The sequence below is a fragment of the Oratosquilla oratoria genome, chromosome 11, assembly GCF_046742065.1.
Source record: "Oratosquilla oratoria isolate Oo_2021 chromosome 11, ASM4674206v1, whole genome shotgun sequence".
Classification (NCBI taxonomy): domain Eukaryota; kingdom Metazoa; phylum Arthropoda; class Malacostraca; order Stomatopoda; family Squillidae; genus Oratosquilla; species Oratosquilla oratoria.
The window spans coordinates 13771068-13787590 of NC_134787.1; the positions used below are offsets into that span (position 1 = coordinate 13771068).

Genomic DNA, 16523 nt, shown 5'->3' on the forward strand with positions numbered 1-16523 from the left:
GCCAAATATTAGGATCGGGGCTCAGTCCAAAGTGTATTCGCTTTCAATGAAAAAAGTCGACATGACGTCACGTCACTCTGCTATAGGCTTATTTAACATCACCCCCCCCCCCTCCCAGGTGCACGTGGACAGATGTAAGCTATGACTGTTCGTTTCGAGATCGAAAACAATCAGATGCGGAAGCAGGCGTGGCGTTCCGCGAAGTGATGGTCAAGGTTAGTGATCACAGTCACGGAGATAAGTCACGGTACTTGCCATGACTCCACGTGGATGTGCAAATCAACTTCTATGGTTTTTAGATTAAAGTAATGATAATTTTTTATTTACTATACTAAAAAAATATACACCATCAAACGCCCGTTCCATTTCATCATCTCGTGGATACAAAAATATTTCACTACATGGCAACTATTGGAAAAACTATAACAAGTTCACCAGATTTTTGTGTTGCGAATATACATTTCACTCACATTCTTTATCACAATGCTACACACACATTACAAACCCGTACGAAAAATTTTACTCACATTCATTTACACGTGTGCTTATATAAGCGTCGGCGCTGATTCACACCCTTCACGGTGATTTCATTGCACAGGGAGGATGAACGTCACCACAACTTCCTGTCACGAAACAAAACGGACTCGGCAACAAATGAGGGAGGAAGGGGACTGGACCTGATGTATGTGCTCTTGATTCCGATTTCTCGCACATGTAAGCTACTCTACCATCGACAAATATCTACATATAATTATAAGGGCGTCTTGACACGTCGCCACAATGTCTTTGTACGAATTGAAATGTAACGTTTCAGACTTGGCCGCGCCACCAAACGGGCCAGATTTTTGGGGATGAGGGAAGTTTTTTTGTAAGCAATCTTGGTGCGTTATGTAAAACTGAAAGTGTTCATCTTTGGGGATCCGTTACAGGATCACCGGCCTTTTCCCTGGTAGGCGATGTAACTTTTGTTTGGTAAATTTGTATGGGTGGTGCAAATTGCCTGTGAAGTGTCAAATGTGAATGGCCGATGTTGGTATTGGAATATGTAACCAATCTAATCAGTTTAGTCGTACTGATCAGGGGCTAGAAGCACTGAAATGCTTGTAGAAACTCTGATGTCAGTCCTTTCAGAGTCAAGATTGTTCGGGGGCCATGTAGCACAATTTGCAAGAACCTAGCTTTTTCTTAACATCTAACACGCACTCCTGACTTAGATAAAGTGTCCCTGGATCTAAGCGTGTGTATGTACAATGTATATACAGTAGGTGTACACATATGTATATTTGTGTGTACGTGTATGAATGGATTTGTCCATAGCTCTTCCATTTCCAAGTGGATGCCACGGATATTAATGAAACAGCCCGTTGGCAGCCAGAATAGCATAAAAAATACCACCTCGGCCGAGACAGAAACTGATCGAGATAGTTTGACCTCTTCACTATAGAGGGGATGCCACGAAATTTGATCGAACAAGTTGACGGCGGCCATAATAATGAATGAATATATATATATATATATATATATATATATATATATATATATATATATATATATATATATATAAACTATAAACCGGTATGCAGAAGAACCACTAGGAAAATAACAGAAAGGAGACCGGTATGAAACGGATTACTGTGATACATATACAATTTTGTCTTTTTAAAATAGACGAAGGAAACGAGGAAGAAAAATCGACTGTGACTTCCTCAGTTCCGTGAACCCCATGCGCAACAAATCATTGTTTAATGCGGACTTATTTCCTCTTCCACTGTTGTACCTAGTCATTGTTATCCATAATACGCCCTCATTCAGTCCTCGGTCGCTCGCACATTCTCACAACCTCATCTTCTGCAAAGTCAAAACGGTCACCGAATACACTGAGGCCTTATTTTAATCATTATTCGGAATCATAGGATTTACGTAGTCAGTATGACGATAATTCCTAAAGATCTATTCATTATCGGTAGCAATCGAAGGAATCACAGAGGTTTTCGTTTCTATGCGAATTGTTTATATCGTTGTGATGGTAATCAAAGCTTCATGGTTGGTAATGGTAATGGTTATTGACATGACCACGGCCCCTACATGCATCGATCTTTCTGGAGGAAACGCTGAACCTTACACTGTATTGGTGTGTGAGGAAAAGAGGGGAGCATTGGCTGTAATAATTTCTTGTGTAGAGAGTGGATAGGAAAGGAGAGGAGGATGAGAGGATGGGAAGATGGAGGGGAAGAGGCAGAACTGGGCGCGTTCCCGCCGGACAGGTAGTGCGTTACCGAAAAATCTGGGGGTGTATTTCCGTTAATGCGTTACCGATTTTAATTTCCTTAGAGGGGTCCTCGTTACTGCATATGAGTGTGTTTATATATATATATATATATATATATATATAATATATACATATTATATTATATATATATATATATATATATATATATATATATACATGATTTCAAGAAATCTACAGCGACAATGGCGTTGTTGAGTTTATATTGGAGCTTTAATTTCTCTCGTGCAACAAGTTTCTGTGGTGGTTCCAAATAGATGAGAAGGTGTCCAAAAGACATTGGGTGCGATTTTCTCTTTTTTAATTCTCCTATACGTATTTCGACCTTACTCGGTCATCCTCAGGGAGGGAGTAACAATAGTTGGTGATTACAGGGTTTAAATACAGGTTGTACATTGGCCGAACACTGGGAGAGGTCATTTCATGTAGCCGTGATCCGTAGCGCTGCGTACGTGGAAGTAGCAACTTCCTTGTGGATTGTGGAAAGGGGTGTTATTGTTTGTGTTATGTGCGTCTACTGCTTGGGAGTGTGGTTGTGGGCATGAGTTGTATGTTAATGGAAGGTTTCTCGATGTATATGTTCACTGCTTCGGCCATCTTAAGGCGAAGGGGGTCGTGGGCTTTGTAGATTATTTTAGTGTTTTCGTTTAGTGTTTGTCTGGTGATGGTGGTTTTGTGTTTTTTTTTTGTCATATGTGTTTTGATGGCGCCATTCTGGAGGTGGTATGTGAGTCTTTTGGAGAGAGTCATAAAAGTCATGCCAATGTATGAGGAGGTGCGGTGCTGACAATCACCGACAGGGCAATCAAACTTATACACGACGTTGACTTCTTGTAGAGGAGGGTTGGGGGGCTGGCTGTTGTTCTTAATAACCAGGGTGTGTGTTTTGGAGGTTTTGTAGTATACGATTAGGCGTATTTTAGTGTCTGGGTTGTTGGATCGAATGTTACGTGTGATAATATTTTGAAGTGTTCTTTCGTCTTCTTTGCACCCAGTGTCCATGTGTCCTTTGTAGTGCAGGTCCAGTGTTGGTATATTGGTGTTTGTGGGTAAAGGCCGGTAAAGGAGTTCATCTTGTTTTTGATAATGGATTCGATGGAGTGTTGTGGATAGCCGTTGTTGACAAGTAGTGTTGTTATACGTTGGAGTTCGTTGTTCGTGGTTTTCCATGTACTGCTGTGGGAGAAGGCTCGGTTCACTAGTGATCGGATCACACTTTGTTTGTAGCGTTCTGGACATTCGCTATTGCCGTTAAGACAGAAACCAAAGTTAGTGGCTTTGACGTAGACTTCAAGTCAAGACTTGAAGTCTACGTCTTAACGGGTTAGCTGGGTTCGAATCCTCGGCTCGTCCACGTTTCAATTTCCAAGAAAATGTCTCCATCGAGCGATTCTTCAGTCTCGATTGCGATGGCATGGAATTAAAAGTTGTTTGTGGTTGAATAAAAAAAAAATATATATATATATATATATATATATATATATATATACATTATGTATATATATATATATATACATTATATATATATAATTATATATATATACATTATATATATATATACATTATATATATATATATATATATATATATATATATATGTATGTATGTATACATATGTCTTGTTAAAGACCAATGCTAAGTCAGTTTCAACTAAGTTGTTTTTTCCATTCTTCTTATATGTTTCTTATAGTCCAGGGGTAGATTAAACACAAGTCTACCGACATCTATGGTATATTGACACTAATTATATAAATACAATCGCAAGCTTTCGGTTGTTACATACAACCATCTTCAGGGAGATAAAATGACAGGAAAAGGTCCATGTCAATTATGCTAAGGGGTTACAAGATGACAAGGCTTTATGGTTCCAGTGAGGTGGAATTAGGAGAGGTTCGAGTCAGATCATAATGACTGGAATTAGGTTGTGTTTTTGTAGTATATAAAAAAAGCCATAATCATATACTACAAAAACACAACCGTCTCTAGCCTGTTCATGAAGAATAACCTGACAAAAGATAATAACACCCTAAAGCAAGCGAATGTGGTATACCAATACTCCTGCCCCGAAGAAGGTTGTAAACTTCTACCTAACATGAATTATATTAGTGTTACCACTACTTCACTTAGCCGAAGGCTCACAATGCATGCCCGCGATGGTAGCATACGGAAACATATGACTCACTATTACGACAGAAATCCAACAAGACAAGACCTAGTTAACAATACCAAAATACTCAAACACTGTAACAATCACAAAAAACTACACATCCTGGAGAAAGTCTACATTTCACAACACACACCAATCATCAACATACAAACAAACACATTAGGCACCTTACTCTTAAACAAAGAATCCGTCACACCAGGACAAAATTCCCCTCGACAATATGACATATAACACCAACGGACACCTTGTCCAGCTCTCCCCCCACCACCGTCATTATGAACTGACTCGAACCTCTCCTAATTCCACCTCACTGGAACCATAAAGCCTTGTCATCTTGTAACCCCTTAGCATAATTGACATGGACCTTTTCCTGTCGTTTTATCTCCCTGAAGATGGTTGTATGTAACAACCGAAAGCTTGCGATTGTATTTATATAATTAGTGTCAATATACCATGGATCTCGGTAGACTTGTGTTTAATCCACCCCTGGACTATAAGAAACATATAAGAATGGAAAAAAACAACTAAGAAGATAGTTGAAACTGACTTAGCATTGGTCTTTAACAAGACATGTCTACAAGAAAATTTACTGCCAAAATATACTAATATATACATATATATATATATATATATGTATATATATATTTATATATATATATAAATATATGTATATATATATATATACACATACATACATGTATATATATATATATATAATATATATATATACATATATACATACATACATATATATATATACACACGCAGTAACGCGGACCGTTCTAAGGAAATTAAAATCGGTAACGCATTGACGGAAATGCATCCCAGTTTTTTTGGTAACGCACTACCTGTCCGGCACTATCGCACCCAGCTCTGGGAAAAGGAAGGGGATAGAGGGGGATTGGTTGTTGGTTGTAAAGGCCAGTGGTAACGGCTTTTCGATCGTTACGAAGACTATCTGTTGTGGCTGGGTTGGTACAGCGCTCGTGGATCTGCCGTCTGTTCGAAATCTGGCTATGGAACAGAGGTTAGAAACGGTATTCACTCCTGAGTAATGGCCCTCGACCGACTCTCACCTCGGATCTGAGGTAACTTGTGCATTACAGTGGGTATCAGCCCCGCAAACCATGCAGAAGAAGATGACATTGCTCCATCATAGTCTGTCTATGTATTGAGAGCTTTTCCCCTTTATAAGGGAGGTAGCCAAGTCAGAGGCAAATACCTATTCCCACACGCGACTCGGTGGCGCGGTTGGTAGTCTCAGACTGTCAGTACGGAAGTATCGGCGGTACCTGGCTCGAATCCTGCCCAGGGCTGAAATTATTTCAGTATCGCTGCGCTTCGAGTCGTTACTCCAACTCTCGTGGGCGGGAAGTTGGGTGTGTGTGTGCGTGTAAGGTCATAGAATCACCCATAGATCGGTCAGACGAGCTCTGAGCTCTCTTCCGGGAGGGAAATAGCTGTCGATCACGAGTCCGACACGTGATCCAAAGACCAAGGTGAATCACACATTTCACTCCCACCACCCCTACCATCTCAGCTCCTCATGGATGATGGATCATCCATGCATCCACCAACTGCCCTGGGTCAAACATAATACAGCAAGACACAGTACATCCACAGCAAGGCCGCTTCACTTAATCGATGACCCTCCATCTCTGTCCCCTCATGCAGAAAAAGAGAAGACAGGAAGAAATTCCTTCGGGCTGTGTCAAAATATTATTCACACATGAGCACCCTTTACCCCCATCCCTCCCTTCCTTGCATAACAGTATCATCCATACATATTCTCCAGTCATCCCTATTTCCTGCCTACTCCCTTCCTTGCTCAGCAGACATTCCCCTCTTGCTCAGCACCCCTTTCACCCCATCCATCCATCTCATCCTCGGTCGTCCCCTTAAGTTCACTCCCTCCACCTCTGCCTTTCACACCTCTTTTAATATTTCATCCCTCATTCTTTCCATGTGTCCAAACCATCCCAATAATCTTTTATCAGCTCTATCTGCCATCTCCTTTTCCATTCCCATTCTCCTCATCATCTCATTTCTGACTATCCAACCTGGTAACCCCTACCATACTTCTCAGACATTTCATCTCAAACACATTTAAACTTTTCCTCTCTGCCTCTCTTAAATTCCAAGTCTCTGCTCCATACAATGCTGTCGACACAATCATCTCTTCATAAAATCTCCTCTTTGTATCCATTCCAGTTGCCTATTTCTCATAACATCTTTTAATTCCCCAAGGGCTTTACTTGCTTCTCTCAATCTACAATTTACCTTCACTCCTCCCTTTCTTGCCACACGTGACCCCAAATACCTACAGATATCCACTTTCTTGAGCCTCTCTCCTTTTAGACTTCCAACTCACTGCCACCCTCTACCCTTGTTCATCTCATCACCTTACTTTTACCTTCAACTTTCTTTTATTGCATACCTTCCCAAATTCCATCACTAATTCCTTTAATCCCTCCTCTGACCCTGCCACAAGTGCAGTGTTGTCAACAAACAACTCGCTCACTTCCCATTTTTCTCTTCTTAAACCATCTCCAGCCCCTGCTCATTTACCTCTCATACCACCCCATCCATGTATACACTGAATAGCCATGGCAACATGAAACATCCCTGATGCAGTCCCACCTTTACCTCAAACCATTTGCTCTCTTGACTCTCTTGACTGCTCTTAACAGCTTTCCCCCAACCCTATACATCTGTAAAACCTCCCACAGTGCCTTCCTGTCTACCCTGTCATAAGCCTTTTCCAAACCCATAAAGGCTAAAAAAAGATCCTTATATTTTGCTAAAACTTCCTCACATATCTGTTACCACAAAAATCTGATCCATGCAACCCCTACCTTTCATAAACCCACACTGTTCCTCACCAATTACTCCTGATGTTCCTCTCCTAATCCTCTCAATTAAAACCCATAAGCCTTCCATACTACTCAACAAACTGATTCCTCTGAAACTACTGCACTCACATTTGTCTCCTTTCCCTTTGTAAAGCAGAACTGTACAGGCATTCCACCAGTCCTCTGGCACTCTATCCTCACATAGACACACATTAAGCAAGCTCACTACCCAGTCCACTACTGTACCTCCCTTCTTGAAACACTACACATGGCACCCATCTACCCTAGATGCCTTACCTGGTCTCATCATTTTAATTACTTGCTTCTCATCTTTTCTCCTCCATTTTCCTCACCCATCACTGTCATTTTATTAGTGCCTCCCACTGCTACCTCCCTATCTTCCTCCCACATTTAGCAGCTCCCTAAAATACTTTGCCCATTTTCCCCTTACTGCCTCCTCTTCCATTATCATCTCTCCATCTACACCTTTTACCTTTTCTCCTCTACTTGGTTTGCTTCCCTTTACTCTCTTAACTTTCTTCCAAAACATCCTTTAATTACTTTACAAAATTGATCATACTCCTCCCCATTTTACATCTGCCCTCCTTTATCTTATGTTTGCTTCTTTTCTTTCTTTGCACCTCTCATACATTTCTCTTGTCCTAATTTGCAACCAGTTTGTGAATGCTTGCTTCTTCTCTTTAACAACCTTGTTTACCGTACTTCATCATCCCACCATTCACTACCCTTCCTTTTATTCCCTCCCTTCCTCCTTGTTCCACACACGATCTTTGCACACATTGAAACACCCCCATTCGTCCTCCACTCTATCCTTCACCTCCAACATTTCTCACCTTCTCCTTGTCCGGAAATAGATTCAATTTGGAAGTGGGTAGAAAAAACTTCAACTGTGTAGTTAATGAATAGAATAAACTTCCTGTAGAGGCAGTGCAATGTAGTTCAGTTCGAAGCTTTAAGAATCATTTGGATAAACCCCTAAGCAAGGTGCTGTAATGATTATCATTTATTTTATATCATTTGTTTTTGTTTTGTTATCATTTGTCTGTTTGATTCTCATTTATTATTAGTTATACAGGTACTCCTCGTTTAACGACGACAATTGGGACCAGCGCGCCGTCGTTAACCGAATTGGTCGTTAAGCGAAAGTGTATACATATACGTACATGTACTGTATGTACAATGTCCAGCAATACATGTATCTTTATTTTCGTGTATTTTCCCTCTTTTATACAGTACATTAAAGCTTTATTTACTGTTTATTTACGGTGGTTAGGTTCCTAAAATTACCGTATATGACCAAATCCGCGTATGCTTACATTCCATATTGAATACCGGGGTATTTTTTTAGTTTCGACCATGGGCGCAATATAGCAATAGAAAATTAATTATTAATTTTGTAAATTAAAATGTATCAACGTAATATGCAATTTTGTGGGCGGAAATGAAAGTAAAAAATACCTTGCTACAAGAAAATATGCTAATGAACGAAGTCGGTAGCATAGGCTCGGGACGCCATCTTGTCGTCTGCCAACGTCTCTCACGACGACGACGAGCCGGATGACATTTAATTTGCAGGTAATGATTTATTAAACACAGGTTAGGTTAGGTTAGTTTAGGTTAGACGAATTAATTTATCATCCTTTCATTTCTTCGACATCGCCATCTATCATAACAAACATGGTGTACCATTCGTCCGACATGACTTCGTTACTTACGAAATCTGTTTTAGCATTTTTTTTTCCGCTCACAAAATTGCATATTACGTTGATAAATTATAATTTACAAAATTAATAATTAATTTTCTATTGTTATATTGCGCCCATGGTCGAAACTAAAAAGTTACCAATACCGGTATACACTGTACCCCAGGTAGTTTTTGCAGCTTGCAGGATGGTAATGTAGACCTAAGCTTCAGAACACTTTACCTCACAGCTAATATCCACCGTACAAGTTCATTTATAACATCATACAAATTTGCCTCAGCCAACTTAATTATCGTACACGACGTCGTAACTTCGGGAGATTTACGTTAAACGTCATAAAGCCCGTCGTTACTCCGAGTTGTCGTTAACCGAGTAGGTCGTTAAACGAGTAGTACCTGCATGTCACTTTATTTACTATTTACCTGTTTTTCTATTATTTAACTATACCTATGCATTTATTTATGCATTTTATTTGTTATTTACATTATTAGTTTTTATTTATTCATTTATTATTATATATTTTTTCGCATCCGACCTAGATATGGACCAAAAGGTCTCCTGTCAGCATGCTCCGCCTTTGTAATCTTTTGTAATTTAAATAGTCTATTCTAACAACCTCCTTACATTGTCCTTTTCCTCTTTTTCCACCTATCCTCCACTTTTAACTTACCTTCCACCAAAAAATTATTTGATATCCCCCCACTCTCCCATAAGAATATGGACATCCATAATTCTTCCTACTCTTCTCCTGGATACCACTACTTGGTCCATTAAAACCTTATCGACCACCCCTCCATCAATCACCCTCTCCCATGTACCGTATTTTTCGGACCATAAGGCGCACCCGTTATTTGCTATTCCCCGTCCTTACATAAGGCGCATCTGGTCTCGTCATCGGATAATCATGCTTAAGTGAGTGCATTCAGAACTGAACATTTTCGTTGTTGAATGAGAAAAATCGGTTGGGATTTAGCAAAATTACAAAAATGATATATTTTTTATTTTGGTCAGTGAAATCAGACCACCTCCATAGACGGTCTGCCCTGGCAATACCCCTAAAAAACAACATAAACACGTTACGGAAATTGTGGAGAATAAAACCAACATTGGCAGTTTTATTCCTGGAATTCTCTATTCACAAAACACAAGATTACAAATGAAGGTAAATTTTTTAGTTTCGACCATGGGCACAATATAGCAATAAAAAATTAATTATTAATTTTGCAAATTATAATGTATCAACGTAATATGCAATTTTGTGAGCGGAAATAAAAAACAAAAAAGGTACTAAAACAGATTTCGTAAGTAACGAAGTCTTGTCGGACGAATGGTACGCCATGTTTGTTACCTGCAAATTAAATGTCATCCGGCTCGTCCTCGTTGTCGTCGTCGTGAGAGACGTTGGCGGGCTTTTCAACCACTCTCTCAACTTGCAGGGTATACAAAGTTCCTATGCTACCGAATTCGTTCATTAGCATATTTGCTTGTAGCAAGGTATTCTTTATTTTCATTTCCGCCCACAAAATTGTATATTACATTGATACATTTTAATTTACAAAATTAATAATTAATTTTCTATTGCTATATTGCGCCCATGGTCGAAACTAAAAAAAATACCAAAATTATTACAGTCTGAGTGGAGCGAGACTATATCAATGCAAAATGTGTGGACGCTATCATGTCATAGCCATGATAGCGTGAATGTATGCAGTGGCATACTCGAAAACTGTCGAAATTTTCGCAATTTTCTTGTCAAGATACATGCATCTTGGTTATAACTTGGTTGTAAATTTTGCTAGGCCTATGCACTGTTGCCGTCGGCAGGCTAGCTACGAAACTTGTGAAAATAGTACGTCACTGTCCGAGGCATTTTTTTGCAATGAAGCCACACATAAGGCCCACCTCACGATAAGGCGCACCACCCAATTTTGGCCGATTTTAAGGATTTTGCCTGCGCCTTATGGTCCGAAAAATACGGTATACTTATGTTTAACTATTTACCTAAACAGTGTTAGCTATCATCGACTCTCTTTCTAAACACATCTCCACCATCAACTCTCCAATACAATTTTTACCTGTCACTCCACAATTCTCACCCACTCTGAGATAGATAGTGTGGTGGAATGGAATGAGGTTTCTTCAAGGTTATTGTGGATGAAGGTGAAACTGGGAAGGGAAATGTGAATCTCTGTAAGTGCATGTGGGCCTGGTAGTTAGAAGAGTGTAGAAGAAAGGGAAGCAATTTGGATAGATTTAAATGAGTGCATAGAGAGTTTTGGGAGATATGTCCATGTAGTGGTATTGGGAGATCTCAATGATATAGTAGGGGATGAATAGATCAATAGATTATTCTAAATGCAAGCAATTTAAATACAATTTTATTATTTATTTACAATGGTATCATATACACAGGGTTTCATAATCTTCCAAAATGTACTTTTTTTGGATATGTTAGTTTAAAAACCATTAGAAAATGAAACAGAAAAATAAAAAATAAAAATAAAGAAAAAAAAATAAAACAGAAGATTGATGCTGTAAGAACTATTATACTGTACAAATGACAAATACAACCACAAACTGACCTTCCTTACAAATATATCAACATTAATACAAATATCTATCTCAAGAAACATGTGGACAGAAACTTAAGTTGAAACAAGATTCTCAATACCCTTGCAAGTTTTGCTAAAACGAATGAAAAGTCCTCTCTCTGGATTCTAGCATATTACTAAATTGTTAAAAACTAGGTGTGATACTGACATAATGAATTCAAACCTTTTCATATGAACTGCAAGACTTACCTTAATAAAACTTTCCACCAAAAAATAAGTTGTATCTTTATTTTGAATTTTGACCCTGAGAATAAGACAAAAAATACAGCAAAGAAATTATTATTCTGGATTTCAATTTCTCCAAGAAATAATTTTTGCTATCTCTCTGTGCTTGATTAACTTGAAATGCTCAGATTTCACAACAATGGCAGACAGCTCCATGGTTTCAGGTGAAAAAAGTCTACACCCTCTTTTCTTTCCTGACCAATCACAATCATTATGTGACCCTTGGAGATGCCCAATCCACTCAATGTGCCTTATTCAAAAGCAATTGTAAATTGTACAAAATAAATGAGGAGTGATTTGTTTTACATGAAAACATGGTGACAACTATTAGTTGGAAAAAAAAAAAAAAATCTTGAACAATGAAGCAAGTTGGATCTTTTATAATGTCCTACAAAACAATTCAAGAAATGAAATATACAAAATTTCACTCATGATTACTATAGGCAATAGACACTTCTTTTCTGAATCTACATAGTGCCAAATAAACTTAGAAATCAATGAATAAGAAATAAAATACATATAAATATGAAATAAAATTTTTAACTCCTACTAAAAGAACTTCTCTACAATTCAATTAGTCTGTGTCATTAGTAGTTAGATAAATAAAAAAAAGTAAATAGAACGAAGTCATGTGGACATTCATTTCTTACATGTGACATAACTTGTAAACATGCCAACTTGTCTAAAACAATTACTGGATTAATATTCTTCCTACAATTGGAAATACTTTTTTTTCCATATTTCTGCATGATGGAAAAACTAGGTTATTCTTGGACTGCACAATTGTAAATGAGTTGTAAGACCACAGGAATAGAAATTAATTTACAGTACATGTTCTACATAAGACTTGTTAGGCACTAAATCTCTGTACAATATAAACAAATTAGTATAGCCTTCTGCCTCTACACACTTATAGTATACTGAAATGATTTGAAACATAACATTTACAACTTTTGCACAGACAATATAGAGGGGCAATGAAGTATGACACTGTATCATAATAAAAGCTGCCTTCACCTATCAAATAAAATATAAGCTTATCAGTGGGCAAAACAAATACCATGGTAAGAAAATGCAACAAGATCCTACAGTTTGCTCAAAATTTTGTATAAATGTTATACACTACTATATGCCTGTCATCATTGCTTCACGGTTAGGATCAGGAAATGAACCTATGTCTATCTCAAGCTGTCAATCTTTGTGTACTTTCTAAAAGTAGTGAAATGTTGCAAGATAATCATGTATAACAGTCTCAAGGTCATCAACAATCTTTTCCATCCAAGTGCACAGTTGGGGCAGTAAGTTCTTTAACACTTTTTATTTTATTGTATGGTATCTGGCAACAAAGAAAACAGCAGATTTTTGTTACCGATGAAAGAACAATTATTTATTTGTATATGTAAACAAGACAGCTGAAATCAGTCACAGGAAATGGCATGTTGTGGTCCTGTGAGATGGATGTCAGATAGATTATTACTACTATTACCATTATTATGATTGTTATCATTATAACAAAACTGATATTTGCTTGTGCATACCAGTAATTCTATACCTTAAAACTTATCCAAGTACCATATGTATCAAGGAACTTTCATTTCCCCAACTGTACTTCATTGGTGAATCATAAAATTGTTGATAATATTTTCATAATACTTCTGTGGTAATAAGAAATGTTTAATGACAGAGACAGAGTATCTATCACTAATTAACTAAAACATGATAACACAAAGCTTATTTCAATGAAGTATTTAAGTCTTGGTAAAAAGAGAAATAAATATCTAAGATATTTTCTAAAATTACATAAACTAATTTTCAAACATATCCTTTCTGTTACCATTACTAATTTGTTTAAGGTTAGGCTATATCCTAGTAGATTCAACAGAAAACAATATCAAACAGTGCTAAATCTTAATAATTTGCTAAATATAAATTCAGATAATAATAAATAAATTTCAAATCAACATATGTACCATATGGGAAGGATTACAAGATTATGAATTCTTTTGTATGTCTGACAAGGCATAGCAATACAAATGGACAATATCATAGGAAGCCTAAGCACACATAACACATACCTACACATATGAAATATATATAAGAATATTTCGTACATATATTTCATACTGCATTTGTGTCCATGTATAAACAAGTGTGATTCATCCTGGTCTTGGATCACATGTTGGACTTGGGTTTGACAGTTATTACCCTCCCAGATGAGAGTTCAGAGCTCATATATAACCAATCTATGGGTAATGCTGTCACCTTACATGCACACACACCCCAAACCCCTGCCCACAAGAGTTGGAATAATGACTTGCAGTGCAGTGATACTGAAATCATTTCAGGCCTGGGCTAGATTTAAACTCGGACTGCTGTAGTACCAGTTGCAAATGCTACCAATGTGCTGTTGAATGTGCATGTATGTATGTTTACCTAATTGTAGTACATTTATTTCTCTTAATCCAACATTTGCCAACTACCACTAGTGTGGATGTTTGGCCCAGAACATAAACCCACTTCAGAAATTGGCCCAGGACATAAATTCCCAGAGTCCTGGGTCCAAATGTCTGCACAAGTGGCTGTTGGCAAGTGTTGGCTTAAGAGACCTCAATGTATATAAGAGAGGAGCAACATTTGTTGGGTCCTGTCTCCTGCTCTCCAATTTATCATACCTAGCCTCAAGTTCATGTACAGTTCCAATTTAATCTATATCCTTGATTTCCAATTATCATATTCAGATTTGAATTTGTGTGTACATGCATATACTAAAGGCTTTTCCCCCCTCACAAGGGAGGTAGCCAAAAAACAGAGGGATAAAATCCACTCCCACCCATTCCATCCCCACATACTCCACTCCCATTCACCCTCTCCCTCCCTCTCATCCCAGCTCATCCTGGATGATGGGCCATCCCCACATCCCACCCACCACCCCAGGCCAGAAGCAGCACAGCAAGACATGATGCATCCACAGCAAGGCTGCTTCATTCAATCGGCAATCCCTCCTCTCTGTCCCCTCATGGAGAAAAAGAGAAGATGGGGAGAAATCTCTTCGGGTTGCGTCAAATCATTATTCACACATACTCCCTCACCCCCCCCATCCCCTGCCCACTCCCTTCCATGCATCATAGCATCATCTACACACAACCATTCTTCACTCATCCCCATCCTCTGTTCTCTCTTGTCCCTCCCCAACAGACATTCCCTCTTTCCCAATGTTCCTTCCACCCCATCTATCCATCTCACTCTCGGTTGGCCCCTCATGTTCACTCCCTCCACCTCCGTCCTCCACACCTTTACCAATCCTTCCTACTCATTGCCTCCATGTGTTCAAACCATCACAACACTCCCTCACCAACCCCACCCCCCAACTTCCGCCTCATGTATAGCTTAGGATATATCACCTAAGCTATTCCAAGTATCTATTCATCTATATAGAAAACTGTATTTCTTCACATCCTTTAGACATGTGGTCTTCCTTAATTTGTTCTCATGACCTCATAAAGCCCCTCTATCCTTAATTAAGAGATCTCCTCTGCCAATGCAATTTTCCTTTAGTGACCTGAATACTGCAATCATATTACCTTTCTCTTTGATCTTTCGAAGTTGGCAGACCCAGTGTTTTATGTCTTTCCTTATATGTTTATCTGCTAGGATGGTGATCAATTTGGTTGCTGCTCTTTATATTTTCTCAATCTTACTTGTATCAGATTTTTGAGGAGTTTTTTTATCATCTCTTCATCTATATAGTGAAAAGCCACTTCAATCTTCTGCACCAGTCTGTATGTCTCTTCCACAATCCTGCTCATATATCTGTCAGGTGAAAGGTTGTCTTTTATCAACCTTCCTAAATTTTTCTATTTTTTGCTTTGGTAATGGGTTAATTTTCCAAGGAATCATTTAAAAATAGTCTTTGTATGAGTGAGTGTGATTCACCAGGGTCTTAGATCATGTGTTAATTACCTAGTTAAAGGGCACTTTTATTTATCTTAGTAAATTGTAGGTTTCTCAGACTATTTTGTTAATATGCTTGTCTGGTGACATGTCTTTCTTGATAATTACTCCTAAGACCTTTTCCGAGCTAACTTTTTTTTTTTACTTCCTTTGTACCAATTCTATACTGCCCTGGTATTCTATTTTTACTTTTTCCAAACTCCATTATACTACATTTCTTGCATATGCATATGTGTGTTAACTTAGATGGATGGTGACCACATTGCAGCCTGGCCAAGTGGACTCTGATCTCTTGGGGGAAGAGAGGATTCAGAGGGATGGATGTAAGAGGGTCTGGCATGCAGCGATGTGTTGTCTTTTAGTTTGTTTATGGAGCAGTGAGCAATATGATTATGGATATACTTCTGGAGGCTGGTGTTTGGTGGTTGTGAAGATAGAGAAGAGTATTTGTGTGATAAAGGTATTTGGGTGTTGTTTTGATGTTTCTTGGCTTGTGTTGGTGTTCTGCCATGTAGTGGATAGGCCGTATTTGTGGAGGCTGTGGCAAGTATGTGTGTGTGTGTCTTATGTCAAGGTAATCCTTGACTTTGAGGACTTTCCTTTCATGGTTTAGATGGTCTGTAGGTGTTGTATTTGTGTAGCCTGTGATTGTCTTTTGAGCTTTGTTCTGTACAGTCTGTAGGGTGTTGAGGTGTGTCTTAGCGA

The 16523-nt window shown here is 38.4% G+C and overlaps 1 protein-coding gene across 1 annotated transcript in view; it reads right to left on the reverse strand.

Moving 5' to 3' along the window:
* Window positions 1–16523, reverse strand: part of LOC143029971 (uncharacterized) — a 33090-nt gene that overhangs the window by 10846 nt on the left and 5721 nt on the right. The window contains exons 3-4 of the mRNA XM_076193182.1: window positions 15566–15677; window positions 12699–12884 (exon numbers count right to left, since the gene is read on the reverse strand). Of these exons, the coding sequence (XP_076049297.1) occupies window positions 12699–12884; window positions 15566–15677 (298 nt within the window). The remainder of the gene's footprint in view (window positions 1–12698; window positions 12885–15565; window positions 15678–16523) is intronic.